General features: G+C 38.3%; 1 protein-coding gene across 1 annotated transcript; it reads left to right on the top strand.

Annotated features, from left to right (window-relative positions):
• The first annotated feature begins 17528 nt into the window (after window positions 1–17528).
• Window positions 17529–18293, top strand: LOC116129079 (early light-induced protein 1, chloroplastic-like). The gene is made up of 2 exons (XM_031414840.1): window positions 17529–17760; window positions 17869–18293. The coding sequence occupies exons 1-2, from the start codon at window positions 17605–17607 to the stop codon at window positions 18229–18231; spliced, it is 519 nt and encodes a 172-aa protein (XP_031270700.1). The 5' UTR covers window positions 17529–17604; the 3' UTR covers window positions 18232–18293.
• Window positions 18294–18576: the final 283 nt, after the last annotated feature.

Below are 18576 nucleotides of genomic sequence, written 5' to 3'. Positions count from 1 at the left end.
CAGCCTTACCGAAGCCGACACCCTTTTGGATTCCGCAAGGGAGAACTCAAGTCGAAGAAGGATGGCAAGTCCGATCATGGCAAAGGTGGGGGAGGAAAGGGAGACAAACCACCCACCGAGAAAGGGAGATAAGCCGCCGCACAAGAAAGAATGCGGGGAAAGATGGCAAGAAGGAGTACAAGCGTCGTGAGAATTGCTACCTTTGTGATGGGGACCACTGGATCCGTACTGCCCCAAACGCAAGGCCATCAATGCCATGTTCGAGAGAAACAACTGAGACATCGCATCCGAGACAGCCAACATGGGATGCCTCCAACTTCTCAATGCCTTGAAGGTAAAGCCCGCATAACCGAAAGCTCAAGACAAGTCCCTCATGCACGTTGAAGCCACCATCAACGGGAAGAAAGTTCAAGCCTTTTGGACACGGTGTGCTTCCACAACTTCATCAAGATAGTGAGGCAAGACGGTTAGGCCTCAAGGTGGAGAAATCAGAGGATGGCTCAAAACGGTGAATGCTGAAGCTAACAACTTGGGGGCGTGGCTCGGAACGTTGAGCTACATCTTGGCAATGGAGCGGCAAGGTATCATTTTCTGTTGCAACTTTAGTGATTTTAACCTTGTTCTTGGCAGGAGTTTCTAGGCAATAATGCGGGTGCCCCTACCGCGTACAATTCTATGTGCATCCTGAGGGGAGTCCCGTGCATGGTTCCACCATGAGCAAAGCCGCACAAGCACCAACTCTCCGCAATGCAAATTGAGAAGGGACTTAAGCGAAAGGAAGAGACCTTTCTCGCTATGGTGCATGAGTTGGAAGACGAGGAAGTGGGTGGACACTAAAGCCGGTACCGGGGGAAGTATCCAGAAGTCTTGAGAATACAAGGACGTCATGCCATCCGAGTTGCCAAAATGCCTACCCCTAGGAAGGAGGTGGACCATAAGATCGAGCAGAGCGGGAGCCAATCCACCCGCCAAAGCTCCATACGGATGTCGCCACCAGAGTTAGATGAGTTACGGAGACAACTCAAAACTCTTAGAGGCGGATTTATCAAGCCTTCAAAAGCACCATACGGAGCTCCGGTCCTCTTTCAAAGAAGCACGATGGTCGCTTCGCCTTTGCATCGACTATCGGGCACTCAATAAGGTAACCATCAAAACAAATACCCATTCCACTAATTGCCGATTTGTTTGACACTTGACAGGCCAAGTACTTTCTAAGCTTGACTTGAGATCGGTGTATTACAAGTGCGGATTGCGGAGGGGATGAGCCGAAGACTGCATGTGTGACACGTTACGGAGCCTTCGAGTTCAAAGTCATGCCATTCGGCTCACCAATGCCCTGCCACATTTTGCACGCTCATGACCACATCTTCCATCCATATCTTGATCGGTTCGTGGTGGTCTATCTCGACGACATTGTGGGTGACAACAACACTTTGAGGAGCATGCCGAGCACCTGCGGACAGTTTTTCCGAGTGTTGCAAGAAAACAAGTTGTATGTCAAGCGGGAGAGTGTTTCATTGCCAAGCCGGTAGGTAGAGTTTTCTCGGCCACAAGATCACGGATGGGAGACTCTATGGACAAAGCCAAGGTGAAGGCTATTGTGGGTGGGAAGCTCCAACAAAGGTTACGAGTTTACCCTCTTTCCTGGGGGCTCGTGAACTATTATGAGATTCATCAAAGGCTTTCCACCATTGCCGCACACTCACGGATTTGCTGAACAAGGCCATAAAATGGGAGTGGACGTTGATCGCCAAAGCCTTTACACTTTAAAAAGGGCCATATGGAGAGCCGGTGTTAGCATTGCCTGACCATGCTCGACCATTTGAGGTACATACTGATGCATCGATTTTGCTATTGGAGGTGTTTTGATGCAGGAAGAACATCCGATAGCCTTTGAGAGCCGGAAGCTCAATGATACGGAGCGGCGATACACGGTGCAAGAGAAGAGAATGACAGCCGTGGTGCATTGTCTACGCACTTGGCGCACTAATTACTTGGTCCAAATTCTTAGTGAAGACGACACTGTGGCAACGAGCTACTTTCAGAGTCAGAGAAAGCTCGTCCCAAGCAAGCTAGATGGCAAGACTTCCTGCCGAGTTCGGACTATGTGTTAAGTACAAGCCCGGGAAAGCCAACTTGGTACAGATGATTGAGTCGGAAGGCCGAGTTAGCAGCCATCAGCAAGATACAAGGGATCTTCTCAAGCTATAAGGGAGGGTCTCGAGCATGACGCATTGGCCAAGCAACTCATTTCCCTAGCTCGAGATGGCAAGACCAAGCGCTTTTGGGTAGAAACGGCCTCCTGTACACCAAGGAGAAGGGTGTTGTTGTTCCGAAGTGGGGAAATTTGCGGAGGAACTTGATCAAGGAGTGTCACGACACCAAATGGGCCGGACATCCCGGACAAAGGCGCACCGAGCCCTGTTGGCAAGCAGCTTATTATTGGCCACAAATGCGGGATGATGTGGAGCAGTTTGTTACGAACTGTCTTGTGTGCAACCAAGACAAAGTGAGCACCAAAGCCCCACTGGATTCTGGAACCGCTTGCCCACCACGAGTAGACCATGGGAGGCATCTCATGGATTTCATAGTGTGCTTGCAAAATCTAGGGGTTTACCATTATTGTTGTGGTGGTACAGGTTATCGAAGTAGTACTTTCATCCCCGCACCGAAGGAATGTACAGCGGAAGACACGGCCAAGCTCTTTTTCAGCATGTGTGAAGTATTGGGGTCGCTTCCGAAGTCTATCATCAGTGATCCGGAGATCGGTTTCAGGAGGTTTTGGACCGAATGTTCAACTCATGGGTCGCGTTGCACTTTTCTACAACTTTCACCTCAAACCGATGGCAAACCGAGAGAGTGAATGCTTGTTAGAGATTTATCTACGGCACTTTGTGAGCGCCAACCACTTGATTGGGCAAAGTTGCTCGACGTAGCCCATTTCATCAACTTGCAGAGAAGTGAAGCCACACAAAAAGCCCGTCGCGAGTAGTAATGGGTCAACAGCCACTCACGCCGCACACTTTGGGTAAAGTTATAGGGAGCAGCACCCCGGGCTTCAAAGTTGCTAAGTCGTGGCATGAGCAAGCCGACATCACACGGGTTGTACCTCATAAAGCAACTAAGAAGATGGAGAAAATGGGCGGACAAGAAACGAGAGGCATGTAGAGTCAATGTGGGAGATTTAGTAATTGTAAATCCTCCCTTCACACACAAGTCCACAGACATTTACAAGGCCCTTGTCCGACGATACGAGGGGCCATTTCCATAATCAGAGTGGTCGGTATGTGTCTTACAAGCTCGAGCTCCCTTCTGGTTGAGACTTCATCCGGTCTTCCATGTGGTGTTTGAAGCCGTACCACGAAGATACGAAGATCGAGAAGAGGGGAACCAAGCGGGATACCGTTTGGAAACACAAGTTCTATGACAAGGAGTGAATGTGTGTTAGCCGATCGCGTCGTTCGACAAAAAGGCTATCCCAAGTCGGGAATACTTCTCAAATGGAAAGGTCTACCGAAGAGTGAAGCTAGCTGGTAACCCGAGAGTGCTTTGTGGCAATTCAAAGCACAGTCCAAGAATTCCAGAAGAGTCGACGAGGACGTCTCGAGTTAGGTGGGGAGAATGTGACGCTCTCAAGCATTTCATCGACATTGTGGTGCGTCACTCGGACCAACATCTAGAAGCTTCCCATACTATTTGTATATGCTAGAATATGTAATTAATGTGGTATTGTTAGAGTAGTTGGTAGGTGGTAGTTTTTGAGTTGCTAATCTCCACCGTTGATCTCAGAGATCTTGGACCGTTCATGTATACTCAAACTACTATAAAAGGGGGAGGCCTTCATTTGGCCAAACCATCCAAGAATTGTAAGTTCTCTCATTAGTAAAAGAGTTCTCTTCTAGCATCTCTTGTGAGTGTTGTGTGAGTGTTTTCGTACTTGCAGGGCTAGAAGCGTGAGCAAGCAAGGCTGACTTAGGGCAATCGTCGGGAGCTAGCACCTAGGCGAAAGACGTACCGAAGGAAAGCTAATCGGGTGTTACACATTGCAGCTACAAGCCTATCATAGCAAGCCTGCCGTTGACCCCTCCGGAGCTGGTCCCTAATGCGAACACGTCTGAGAACTTCTAGCTCACCTTTGCTTGTTTTTCCTGCAGAGTTGAGAAGAGAAGGATAAGAATTACTCCAACAAAACAGGATCCATAAATTAGAGTTCAAAGAAATAACAGAGCATGGTAATCAAGTCATCATCACTAACCTCAGCCATGCAACGGACTTGTACGCCGGCATTTCTTCCTAGACGAGGCACGTACTTGACCGGGAAAAACTGGCTTACTCCACATGATCTGTTCGTAACACCGGACACTGGGTTTCCCAGGATAGATTGAGTAGCAACTGAAAATGATGCAGCCATCTCACGACGCAATGCTGAACGATCAAGTTCCCGACTCAACTGTTTATATCCACCACAATGAGGAGTACTCTTAATCTTAGAAGAATTGAGCAAGAGCTGTGAATCTGTTTAGACAAATACCAGTGGATATTTATAGTAGAGGAGGTGTAAAGAGTGGTGGTTGATATTTTGGTTCCACGTCTTCTGGATATTTTTCTGGACAGTGAAGTGGTTCACGTGGCTTCTGTTGACCAAACATGGTGGAATTGTATGTCGTGGCTACCATATTTACTAGAAAAAATTGTCACTCGCGAATTTTGAATTTTGAGGCCATTGGTGTTCTAGGTTTCCTGTAAGCACTACGGCCTTCCGGTGAGTAGTAGTGTTCCGTCTCATATGAAGCCACGTTCTTTTTTTTCCCTTAACAATAAAATAGATACCGACACACTGGCTACTTCACGGAACCTATTTGTTTCTAGTGGGTCTTTAGCAAGTAGCATACGCAGCTCTGTTTTAAGCCGTCTCATATGAAGCCACGTTCTGTATTTTCTCTTAACAATAAAATAGATACTGACGCACTGATTACTTCATGGAGCCTGTTTGTTTCTAGTGGGTTTTTTGTAAGTAGCACGTTGGAGTAGTCGACTACTTCAGCACTAAAGGCCACTAGACATATTTGGAGGTCTCCCTGTTCGGTCAATGGGTGGGGATCCCACTCCCCGGTGAGCAGGCAGGATCGTGGGGGCAACGCCCCCTAGCCCGTAGGCAATTTAGACTTTTTTCATGGATAACCGTTGAAAGATTTTTTTTAAATTATTAATTTTTTATTGAGTTTTGACTTAGAAATATGAATCCTTATAATATTATGTTTTAGTCTATTAAACATAGTATATAAACACACTTTTCTCTTGTAATAAGTGATATAAATCATAGAACAAATTACTTTATTGTAAACAAGAGAGGTTAGACAGTATTGAAATAATATTAACTTTGCTAGGCATAGCTTATTAATTGGGTGAACCAGGGTAAATTACACGTACTTCTTCTTTCTTTTACTGTTTGTGGTTTGTGTGTTTATTATTTTGGTTTCGCATTTTATCTCTATTTCGTTCATAGCAAACACAACTCTATTTTTTAAGCAATAAAAATATATTGATCATGCCATTGGGGTTTAAAGGATAAATATTAGAGCAAACGACTTGTTGAGACCCAAAATGTCATCTACATATAGAAGTAGATACCTTATAACAGAATCTTGTTTATAGCAAAACACTCACATCAGAGACAAAGTTAACAAAACCCCATGCAAGTAAGACAGACTTGAGCTTATCAAACCAAGCTCTAAGAGCTTGTTTAAGGCCTTTTGTAATTTACAAACCTGCTGTGGATGGTGCTGTTGTGGCTCAAATTTAGTATAGCCTTTAGGTGGTAACATAAAGACTGTTTCTGTCAATTCACCATTTAGAAAGGCATTGTTCACATCCAGCTGCTGAATATCCCATCCTTGATGAACTACTAAAGACAACATTACTTTGATTGTGGCTACTTTGACCACTGGTGAGAAAGTATCAAAGTAGTCCAGACCAGGAGTTTGCTAGAAGCCTTTGACTACCAGCCTAGCTTTATACTTCTGAAGGGTACCATCAGAGTTCAATTTTGTTTTAAAAATCCATTTGCTACCCACTACATTCATCCCTTCTTCCCCATGTATTGTTATGTAATAAGGCCTTGTATTCAGTTGTCATGGCTTGTTTCCATTCAGGAATAAGTAGAGCTTCAGTAATAGACTTTGGTTCTGACAAGATAGTAGCTGAGGAGACCATAGCTGGATAGGCAGTATATCTCTTGATAGGTTTAGTACCAGTCTTTGATCTTGTTAACATGGGATGAGTGTTTAAAGCTGGGCTAGTGGAGCTACCACCTACTGTAGATTGATGAGAAGCAGGAAAAATGTTCACATGATGATCAAGTGATGTATGAGATAAATCTAAAGAAGTAACAGGTCCTGCTGGAGAGAATGAGTGAGTTGTAGGAGATAGGCTATGTGGAGAGGAGATATTGAGGATTCATTAACAGGGATGGAATTGGGTGATGTTCTTGATATATTATGGAAATCAGCTAAAGGAAGATCAATTTCATGAGGAAGAACAAATGCTGGTGCTAGGGAATTTGGTGACTATAGTGGATCTATTTGAGTAGGATCAGCTGAAGTAGATACAGGAGTACTGTTTGATCTCTTAAGGGAAGTAGGCAAATGAGAGTATCTGACATTAGAAACAATAGCTATTGAATCCTTTGGAAGAGTCTAAGAGGTGACAGATGAGCTAGTGAGGGTATCATGAGATAAAGGCAGTTCTGAAGGTGAAAACCCAGTTTTGAATGGAAAATCCACTTCATTAAACTTCACTTGCTTGACAATGTACACTCGACCAGATGAACTAAGACAAAGATATCCTTTGTGAGATAACTTGTAGCCAAGGAATGCACATTTCTCAGTGTGACAGGCCAATTTGTGCTTATTTTAGGGCTTGAGATAAGGGCAACAACTGCACCCAAATACTTTGAGATGGTCATAGTTAGGTTCTTTATTAAACAGAATAGCAGAGGATGACACAAACTAAAGAGCTAATGTAGGCAACCTGTTAAGAAGATAAGTGGTTGTACTAAATGTTGCCCACCAGTAGGCTAAAGGTATTCCAGCATGAGCTAAGAGAGACAGTCCAAACTCTGTGATGGATCTGTGTTTTCTTTCCACCCTGCCATTTTGCTGATGAATATAAAGGCAGGAATGTCTAAATTGTATGCCATGATGCTATAAATAACTAGTGAAAGCTCTAAATTCTCCTCCCTAGTCAGTCTGTAATGTTTTAATCTTGTGATTTAGCTGCTTTTCTATAAAGCAGTGAAACTAGACAAAGGCTGTATAAGCCTTAGATTTGAGTTTCAAAGGGTAGATCCAGGTAAAACGACCGAAGTCATCAACAAAGATAATATAATACTTATATTCTTCTCTAAAAATTATGGGAGCTGGACCCCACAGATCTGAGTGAACCAGCTCTAGAGGTACAGTAGCTTTAGAAGAAGAAATAGGAAAATGACATTGTTGCAATTTCCCAAAATGACATGCCTCACAAAAGAAAGTTTTATTGCTTGTCAAGGACTTTTGTACATTCAACTTTTCTAAAACAGCATGAAGATTTCTAACATTATTATGTCTTAGTCTTGCATGTCATAATAAAGGTAAGTCCAAGCTTGCAGTCTTATTCAGCTCGTCATCAGAATTGTAGATAGTATGAGGACTATGACTAGCATTACTAAAATGAGTGACATGTTTATTCCTAACATTATGTGAAGTTGAACCAATAGGTTCTGTTGAGAAGGACAGGAAAGCTACAGTAGAAGAGCTAAGAGAGTCTAAAATTGGATTTGCAAAATGAGAAAGATCAAGCTCATACAATCCATCCTTAACAGTGCCTTGAAGTAGAACAACTTTACTATTTTCGTCCTTCACCAAGCAATAATTAGTATGAAATTCCACAAAAAACATTATTGTCTCTAATAATTTGAGAGATGCTTAACAAATTTTTTTGCAATTTGAGGAACATAGAGAATATCTCTAGGATGAATAAGTTTATGAGCATCAAAGGATGGAATTAACAACATACATGTGTGAATGATTGGAAGAGATTCTCCATTACCAACTTGCACCTTAGAATTTCCAGGATAAGAAGTCTTAACCACTAAGTTTGTGTTAGTGTATGCTCTAGGAACTAATCGTATTGTCGGTTTAAAGACATTATATCTTATAAATGTATTATGAATAAAAGAAAGTGTTCTTATTTCACTTGTTGATTTACTGCTTCATTTATATTATAATTAATATTGCATGTGAAATATTCGGATGATACAGATCTTTAGAAGATCAGATCATCGAAGAATTCCCTATGCAAGTAATGTTAATTGGCCAATAACATTGCATAGTAGGCATGATGAATGTCTCCATTGAATATCATGTGATGGTATTAGTATGGGTGATTATAAGAGGTGTGTCACTAAGACATTAGCATGGATAAACGGTTAGTGAACTATTTATCGAAAATAATCGATTACGATGAATCACATGGACGTGGTCAATGATGCATCATAGGATTATGCTAGTGTATCACTGATCCTTAGACTTGAGACATCACGGTCAAATTCAATATAAGATGTTTATGGTTCATATGGTGTATAAACACGAGACTAGTCATGTCTTATGTAATAAGTTTAGTTTGGTCATAAGTTATTCATGTGCGAGGACAAGTAATGGTCAAGATAGGATCCGTTAACTCAAAATAGTCCAATCTCAAGTTCCCAAATGAATGTCAATAAACATTGGAAAAGAGAAATCTCTGGCCAAAGTATAATAAATGTCAGATGAAAAGTAGTTTCATGTTGACGAGTTCCATTGTATCGATTAAAAATTCGATTAAAGATTAAGTTAAGGGTTTTGGCATACCATGAACCATTCTTAATTGGGATTAGATGATGGAAGGATTTTACTACACGATACGTATGATCAGAAAAGGTTCAATGGAGTTTACACTTCATTGCGGTTTAAGGGTTATGGAACATTGCTAGATGTCTACCATAATTAGTGGGAGTTTCAATTATAAAGAGTTATAACGAAACATATATTGGGCCCATGGCTAGATCACAATGAACCAAAATGGTCACACATAAAACCAAGCTCAAGGAGAAAGAAAGAATAATACATATAATTAATCAGATTAATGATGTTCGGACGTAAACAGTTGTATTCGAATTTACGTATTGGTGAAAAATGATTATCCATGGATAGCTAGCACTAACCAAGGGTAATAAGGATTTATTAAATACTATTATTGAATCGGATTTAATAATGGGGACAAAAGTGCATTGGTTTTATTCTAAAGAGTTAGAATATTAAATTGGATTAAAATTTGGGCTAATTATGAATTAACCATAAAGCCAAGGACTTGACATAAATGCTCTTTTCCAAGATTAATTTTAAATTGTTTGAGGACTTCCTAAGACAATTTAAAATTACACTTTATGCCCATGGTATATAAACCAAGTGTTATACCATTTTCAAAGAATTGAATCAATTGAAACAAGATCACTCTCTCATTTTCTCTCTCGACTCTCTCTTCCTTGATTTGTGTGGATCACATTTCGAGGTTCTTCAAGTTCACTTGAAGAATTAAGATTCCAAGAAAGAAGATTCAAGTGTTAAATAGCAAAGGAGTAGGTAATATTCCATCCTCACCTTGAAATTTTTTGGGCTTATGTGTTATGTTTGTGTTCTACCTTGCATCCATCATCTTGTTCATCCATTTTACACCATTTCCATGTTGATGCATGCAAATGCAACACCTAAAATCTTTCCCGCAGAGGATTTGTGAACTTAATTAATTATTTACTTCTAATGGGGTTTGTCGTGAATTATAAAATCTTAACAAAAACTAAAAAGAACTCAAAGCAAACAATGTAAATCAAGCAATTAATGATGATAGAGAAATCAATGAGATAAACGAGATTGAAGGTTTATTCGCCACCACTAGACACAGATTGCATATAATAAAAGCACTCTTTAACTTTCTACCCACTTGATCACATCAACTCAGAAAATACAAAAAGTTGATAAGTCACATCTCTCCTTACTGAGTCGTTGGACTAGACACGGTCATAACTCAATTCCCTATTCATTAAATAACCTAGGATACGATCTCTAGATTCAAAGTAATAAAAGCATTAAGTTGCGAGATACCTACTGAATCAAGGCTAAACTCATATGGTCGGTTTAGTTATCTTGAGTGATTACCCCCCATGTATGCAGGCATACACTTTACCACTAGTTATTTAGGTTAATAAAACAATTCCGTACTAAACAACCTAAATTGGCATTAATAGATTAATCCTAACGATTTAATTGGCCACTTAAACAATTAGAAAAATCTAGTTAGACCCTATTTTCAGAGAAATAATCACATAACCAAGAGGGATCAAAAGATAAAAAAATGCAGATTTTAATTATTAATCACAAGACATGTCTAGGGTTTTGAAATCACCCTTAATTACAAAAGAATTAGTTCTTCATGAATAAATATGAGAACATCATTGTATTATTCATAACAAATAATAATAACAAAGAAGAAGAAAAACTTAGTGAAACTTGGTTGGATTAATGAAGTTGATGATGATCTCCTCCAATTCTTCTTCTCCAAGCCTTCTTTAATCTCCCTTTTTCTTTAGTTCTTGAATAATCTTTTTTTTTTTTTTTCCTAAAAGAATTCCCTTAAAATAATGCTAAAAGACTTCTATTTATATCCCACAAGGGTCAGGGTTTTGTTTTTCTTAATTCTAGTTAGTTTAGGACTCTTAAACCCTATTTTTCTAGTCAAAAACGGAAGAAAAGTTCCCAGCTGTCATGACTGTGCTGCGACACAGTAGCTACTGGTCTTCTTCCCGCATTATTCCACTGTTCTTTAGAGATGGTGATTTTTGAACTCAATAACGATGAAATTTGAAAAAGTGGTAAACATATGAAATGTAGCCCTTTGAATCAGCTTTCCAACAGTCCAAGAATTGTCTTAATCTGAGTTCTAAAGCTCAATATATTCTCAAAATACCAAGGCATGCTCAAGCTGAAACGTAATCTAGAATCTTCTCTTTACTTCAACTTCCATAACTTCTTCAATTCAACTCCGATTCTCGATCCGTTTGTTTCCAATCATCAAAACTTCTCTCGCCAACATCATCTCTTATCCGAATATTATTTTTGAGCCTTATATTCCCTAAAAGCGCAACAAAAATACCCGTGATCCCGAAAAGTGCATTTATGAAACAATTAAGTTAATTCATGCGAATTAATCCTAATTTCCCACAAATAATACCTATAAACCACTAAGTATAAGTGTATTTTCAAGTACTTATCACATATCCAAAATGCATGAATCCCAATAGTTTGATCCATTAGTTATCATGTGATTTGAAGCACCAGAGTCCGTGTACCAAGACTGATCACTTAGAGTTTGTGGAGTATAGCTTGCACAATGGGGGCTGAATTTACTAGAGTGTTTTGAAGACCTCTTGGTGCAAAGTTCCCAAGGGTATCAACTGTTGTGCTATGATAAGTAGGTGCAGAGGTATGTTGACTATTTAGTGCAGATGGATAGGGTACAGCAGAATTAAGAACCATCTGTGGAAATCCAAAAGCTGAGTGATCATGAAAAGGGACAAAGGAGGTATTAGGTATGTGAGGGTTATTATAAGCAGAGAAATTGAGATTTGTAACAAGAAGAGCCTGAGATGGAGTATCTGATCCTTCAGTAAAAGTGTTTGATAAAGATACTGAGGGAATGTAGTTACTTTGACTATGGTGGATAATTGTAATTAGGAGCAACAAAGCCTTGATATACTTGATCAAATCTATGATAACACTGTATGGCAGAATGTCTAATCTTTCCACATACATTACAAAATAGTTTCGGTTTGAAGTAAACCCTACTCCTGCCTCTTCCTTTTACTATACTGTTGTTGAATTGAGGTCCTCCAGCAAAGAAATGTTGTGTATTAGGTGAATAGTAGGGTCTGCCAAATTTTTTTCCTTTAAAACTATTGTTACCAAAACCAAAGGTTAACCATGTGGGATAAGCTCCTGCAGAAGTATTAGTACTTGCACTAGAAGGAAAACCATAACCTGAACCTTGAGATGAATAGTTTGACATTGAACGCTTGACTTCAGATGGAGTATTTGGTGCAAACGTAGATGTATGAGGGTTACTTGGATCTTGTCTGGAACCAAGCAAAGGAGAAGTCATATGTTCATGAAAACTGGTTAGGCTTCTTTGTTGTCTTTCTAGCCTTATCTCATGTTTGTAAAGCATGAATTGAGCTTCCTGAATACTAGCTGAGCTATATTGTAAGTCAAGTTTGCTACTACTGCATCATATTCTGATCCAAGACCATCTAGAATATACAACCATAACTCCTCATCATTTAGACTAACACCACTAGCTACAAGTTCATCTCCTAATTCCTTCATTTTTAGGACATTCGTTGATGCTCAATGAGTCTTTCTTGGTAGTTTGTAACAGGTTCCTTAAATGCAATGTCCTAGCCTTCGAAAAAAGACTGAAAATGTAACTCCAAGGTATTCCAAATCTCATATGAACTCACACATTTTACTATATGTCTAAACATACCTTCAGATATTGAAGAAAACAACCAACTTAATAGACATTGATCTACTCTTTTCCAACTAAAATACTTAAGGTTAGGCCTTTTTACAATTTCTTCATAATCATTAGATTTTTCAATAACAAGCATAGGGGGACAAACATTCTCACCAATTATGAAGCCATCAAGGTCATGAGATGCTAAAGCTGGGAGAATTTGTGAGCGTCAGTGACTGTAATTCTTCTCTCCAAGCTTGATAGAAATGGTAGGTAACTGAACACCAGGATTTGTGCCATTTCCGGCATAGGTTTGTTCGATTTCTGATTTTGAAATAGAGTTTGAAGATTCAGGATTCGATTGAGCCATGGACATTGGTCGTAAGCTCTAATAACATGTAGGTTTTTGCAAAAAAAAAAAAAAAAAAATCAAGAAAGGTCTAGAAGCAAAGTTGAACACGCAAGTTAAGAGAGGGAAACAATAGCTAAACTGAAGAGAGAGAATGCTTTTTTTTTTTTTAAAGTGTAAAAGTAGTTACATCGATTTATATAATAGACAAAGCTGTTATACTAAAAACATAAGCACTAAACGATGACGTTTTTATATTGCTTTACATATTTACAAAAACAATCTCTTCATACTTCTAAAAGCGTACAAAATCAACCCTGTAACATATATTCAACATACTCAATAATACGCAGCTCTGTTTTAAGCCATAAAAATTTGTTTATGATGCCGTTGGGGTTTAAAGGATTAATATTATTCTGCACTAGGTTAGATTGAAACGCTGATAATCATCATAATTGAATCAGCAAAATGAGCAAAAAACCATTATAATTGGAACTGTTTTTCCACTGTTTGCCAGTCTGGTATTCAATTTATATAAATCCTGATAATAATAAAAAAAAAGAAAATCATCTCAATTTTAGAATCCGACATCGTTAGCAAACATTTATCTTTACCAATTTTAGAATCCGACATCGTTAGCATCTCAAAACACAACACAAATCGCCGAGCTCAGCAACGTGAGCTTTTGACCCAAGTGGGGGCAAATAAGTGATGGAACATTGGCTCAATTCAATTGAGTTGGTTCAAGCCAAGAGTTGATCCATGTGTTTCCGGTGTGGCTGTTTACTGGCTGCTGGTTTCACAAAGCAGCGACCTCCCGCTTTTAGCAGTGGAAGGATAACAAGCTAGTGCCACCTCGTCTAAATATGGCTCAATGGGTTGACCCAAAATTAACCATAACTTTTTATTTTTTTTCCCCACCTTTCTCTTTTTTAATAATAATTTATTTTCCTCTTTTTTATTCATAAAAACTGGGATCATCCAAAAGCTATGTTAATTGTATTATTATATTTGGACTAACTGGGTTGTTTTTGTATCTCACATCATCAAGTTAATGGGATGACCATTTTTATCCAACAGTATATATGTGTATTATTTAAGAGATAATAAAATAGACTCTTCTCACCAAAAGTTAACTAAACATATCAATCCTAATGGTTCTTTAAATAAAAGATTGATTAATTGGTAATTTATGAGGCTAGTGCTTCTTTTGAAGAAGGGAATGCATTAATAATCTGGCCAAATCATTTAATTTATGATAAATTTTTGGGACAAAATTTTATATAGAACAGTCTTACCATATCATTTGTTGATAACGTGGCAAATATCATTGTTTCTTCTTTATTTTTTAAGTTTTAATTATCTTATGTCATATGTCAATTTAAAGTTTCAAGGGTCCAGATTTAATATTTAACTTTCTCTCACATAAATGACCAATATTTAATGACTTAAACACATCAAATGGGATATTTGATCTAAAGAATTGACAAAATAAAAAAGAAAACCAAAATATTTCAGAAAAAAAAAAAGTACTAAAAACAAACTGTAACTTTTTTCAGTGACAGAATTTTTATAAAAACAAACTGTAACTTTTTTCAGTGATAGAATTTTTATAATAAAATTTAAAAACTTAAATAAAATACAAAAAAAAAAAAAAGAGCATATATTGGCTGTAGTGATAACATTTTTTAAATTTTAGACTTTTTAAAGAAAAAAAAAAATCAAAACAACGTGTATTCTTTTTGAACAAAAAAGAATTTTCATGATGAAATTTATATAAAACACTAGAAAATGAAGAAAGTTACATGTTGGGTTAGAGTTATAGCCTTCGTAAAATTCTTGTTTTATATTGGCTTAGAGTTTTTAAAGGAAATTTTTTTAATAGATAAATAAAATTTATTAAACAGAAAGAAGAAAATAAAGAAAGAGAAAACTTTGAAAAGGAAATAAAATAAATTAGAAGATTTGGCTCGAGGTCATATTACCTTACGGAGGTAATCTTCGTTTAATTTTTAAAATTCCCTTGTTTGGTTTGCAAGTAATAAAATATTACGGCCATTTTTTGTTGTAAATAGTGTTTACTATTGGCAACATAAGGGATAATTAGATTACCCCCCAGTGGGTGTTATTAAAAGATTATCGAGGTAATTTGATTTTTATACCTATTTTATCCTTAATTAAATATCATTTCGGACACAATTACCCTCAAATGTCTACCAAATAACTATTACTCAGACTCCCTACATTTGCAAATTTAGCTAAAACACTACAACCACAAAAAAGTTTAAAAGTTAACAAAATACCCCTAACCACCCAAGACCACTGCTGGCCGTAGAGACAGTCGCCGTAATGGCACACGACCGGTGGGATCTAGTTGGTCGTTCGACAGTAAGGTTGTTTCCAGATCTATGGTCAGAAATGGTCAGATTTGGTTATTTCTATGGTCGTTTCATGACCACATCTTTGGTTGGTTCCTCATTTTGCCAATTCAATTATGGTAAAATGATTGTTAGCATTTGAATCTAAACTAGTAAAGGGTGTAGAAAGCAAAATAATATTAATCCTTTAAACCCCAAAAGCATGGTTTGAATCTAACTTAGTAAGGGGTGTGAAAAGCAAAAAATATTAAGAGCAAACGACATGTTTCCACCCAAAGATTAGTGAAATGGCAAGTTTCCACTTCTAGTTTCATTTATTTTAGATTCTCACTCTTAAAGTGACACTGTAAGTGACTTTGGAGTTCTAACATAGGTGCAGAAGGTGTTATTACTAAACTACCCTTGAACCTTTAAAAAGTTTTTTGTGTTGTATTTTGAAATCTAGCCGTCAACCTTTTCGCCATTTTTATGACTTTTTTCACCTAAAACCACCATCATCTGCCTCCCTGAACCTCCCACACTAGAAACCCAACCTTTCCTCAGCCGAAACCAACCATTCCCACCTCGAAAACATCGGCCATAGTTGGGTTTTTTTACGTGTTGCTTGACTGTCCCTAGCCAAATTTTGGCTGATTTTGACAGCCTCAACCCCAAATGACACCAGCCCTGCACTCACAGACATCTCGCCTCAAAACCCCCAACCTTCTCGACCACAATTGCTTGTCGTTCACCGCCGCCACTCACCTTAGGGTTTTGCAAATTTAATTGAAATTAGGTTTGATTGGAGACTATTTTTTTTTTTTTTTTAAGTTGTTGAATTGGAATTTGATTAGGTTGTGGTGAATTGATTGTTGATTAATTGGGTTCTTTTTATGGCTTTTACCGTGCCATCGACCACCCTTTCTCTTGACCTCTTCAACGCCTGCCACTTGCTCAATTAATTGCCCCAACCAAATTACCCAACGGCCACCCTTTCAAATTATAATAAAATACCATTTTAGCTTTTAACTTTAAAAAAAAACCTAACGATGTCACTTTAAGGGTAGGAATCTGGAATAAATGAAGCTAAGGGTGAAAACTTGTCATTTCACTAATCTGTGGGTGGCAACAAGTCGTTTGCTCTAATATTTATCCTTTAAACCCCAATGGCATGATAAATATATTTTTATTGCTTAAAAAATAGAGTTGTGTTTGCTATGAACGAAATAGAGATAAAATGCGAAACCAAAAAAATAAACACACAAACCACAAACAGTAAAAGAAAGAAGAAGTATGTGCAATTTATCCTAATTCACCCAATTAATAAGCTATACCTAGCAAAGTTAATATTATTTCAATACTGTCTAACCTCTCTTGTTTACAATAAAGTAATTTGTCCTATAATTCATATCACTTATTACAAGAGAAAAGTGTGTTTATATACTATTTTTAAAAGACTAAAATATAAGATTACAAGGATTCATATTCTTAAGCCCAAACTCAATAAAGAATTAATAACTTAAAAAAATCTTTCGATGATTATCCATGAAAAAAGTCTAAATTGCCTAAGGGCTAGGGGGCGTTGCCCCCTCGATCCTGCCTGCTCACCGGGGAGTGGGATCCCCACCCATTGACCGAACAGGGAGACCTCCAAATATGTCTAGTGGCCTTTAGTGTTGAAGTAGTCGACTACTCCAACGTGCTACTTACAAAAAAAAACCCACTAGAAACAAACAGGCTCCATGAAGTAACCAGTGCGTCAGTATCTATTTTATTGTTAAGAGAAAATACAGAACGTGGCTTCATATGAGACGGCTTAAAACAGAGCTGCGTATGCTACTTACTAAATACCCACTAGAAACAAATAGGTTCCGTGAAGTAACCAGTGTGTCGGTATCTATTTTATTGTTAAGGGAAAAAAAAGAACGTGGCTTCATATGAGACGGAACACTACTACTCACCAGAAGGCCGTAGTGCTTACAGGAAACCTAGAACACCAATGGCCTCAAAATTCAAAATTCGCGAGTGACAATTTTTTTCTAGTAAATATGGTAGCCACGACATACAATTCCACCATGTTTGGTCAACCGAAGCCACGTGAACCACTTCACTGTCCAGAAAAATATCCAGAAGACGTGGAACCAAACTATCAACCACCACTCTTTACACCTCCTCTACTATAAATATCCACTGGTATTTGTCTAAACAGATTCACAGCTCTTGCTCAATTCTTCTAAGATTAAGAGTGCTCCTCATTGTGGTAGATATAAACGGTTGAGTCGGGCACTTGATCGTTCAGCATTGCGTCGTGAGATGGCTGCATCATTTTCAGTTGCTACTCAATCTATCCTGGGAAACCCAGTGTCCGGTGTTACGAACAGATCATGTGGAGTAAGCCAGTTTTTCCCGGTCAAGTACGTGCCTCGTCTAGGAAGAAATGCCGGCGTACAAGTCCGTTGCATGGCTGAGGTTAGTGATGATGACTTGATTACCATGCTTTGTTATTTCTTTGAACTCTAATTTATAGATCCTGTTTTGTTTGAGAGTAATTCTTAATCCTTCTTCTCAACTCTGCAGGAAAAACAGAAGGCAAAGGTGAGCACGAAGTTCTCAGACGTGTTCGCATTTAGTGGGCCAGCTCCGGAGAGGATCAACGGCAGGCTTGCTATGATAGGCTTTGTAGCTGCAATGGCAGTAGAGGTAGCTAAGGGTCAGGATGTGTCTACACAAATATCAGACGGTGGGCTTACATGGTTCATAGGTACAAGCGTTGTACTATCACTGGCATCTCTAGTTCCTCTATTCAAAGGAGTGACCGTGGAGTCCGTGTCAGAAGGGTTGATGACGTCGGATGCTGAGCTGTGGAACGGGAGGTTCGCAATGTTGGGTCTGATTGCTTTGGCTTTCACAGAGTATGTAAAGGGTGGTGCTCTTGTCTAGGCCTTTTCGCTTTGGCCCTCACGAGTATGTTAAGGGTGGTGCTCTTGCATTATAGGCATTCACAGAGATTATAATATCAAAAAATAAATAAATAAATAAATAAAAATTATGTAATCAATAAACAATTAATATTTTTCTATATAAATTTGTTATAATTGTCAAATAATGAGGAAACTCTGTTACGCTGAAAGGATTTAAATATTTTCTATATAAATTAAATTGAGAAGTATTATATGAAAGTTATTGTTAAATTATAAGTAAAAAAATATAACACAACAAATTACTATTTTCCTTAACTTAAAATTGGCTTGTTTGTACTAACAATATTTATCCAATTGATACGAT

The sequence above is a fragment of the Pistacia vera genome, unplaced genomic scaffold (assembly GCF_008641045.1).
Source record: "Pistacia vera cultivar Batoury unplaced genomic scaffold, PisVer_v2 Contig206, whole genome shotgun sequence".
Lineage (NCBI taxonomy): Eukaryota > Viridiplantae > Streptophyta > Magnoliopsida > Sapindales > Anacardiaceae > Pistacia > Pistacia vera.
The sequence above is the reverse complement of the archived record's forward strand: the minus strand, read 5'-3'. Positions and strand labels throughout refer to the sequence as shown.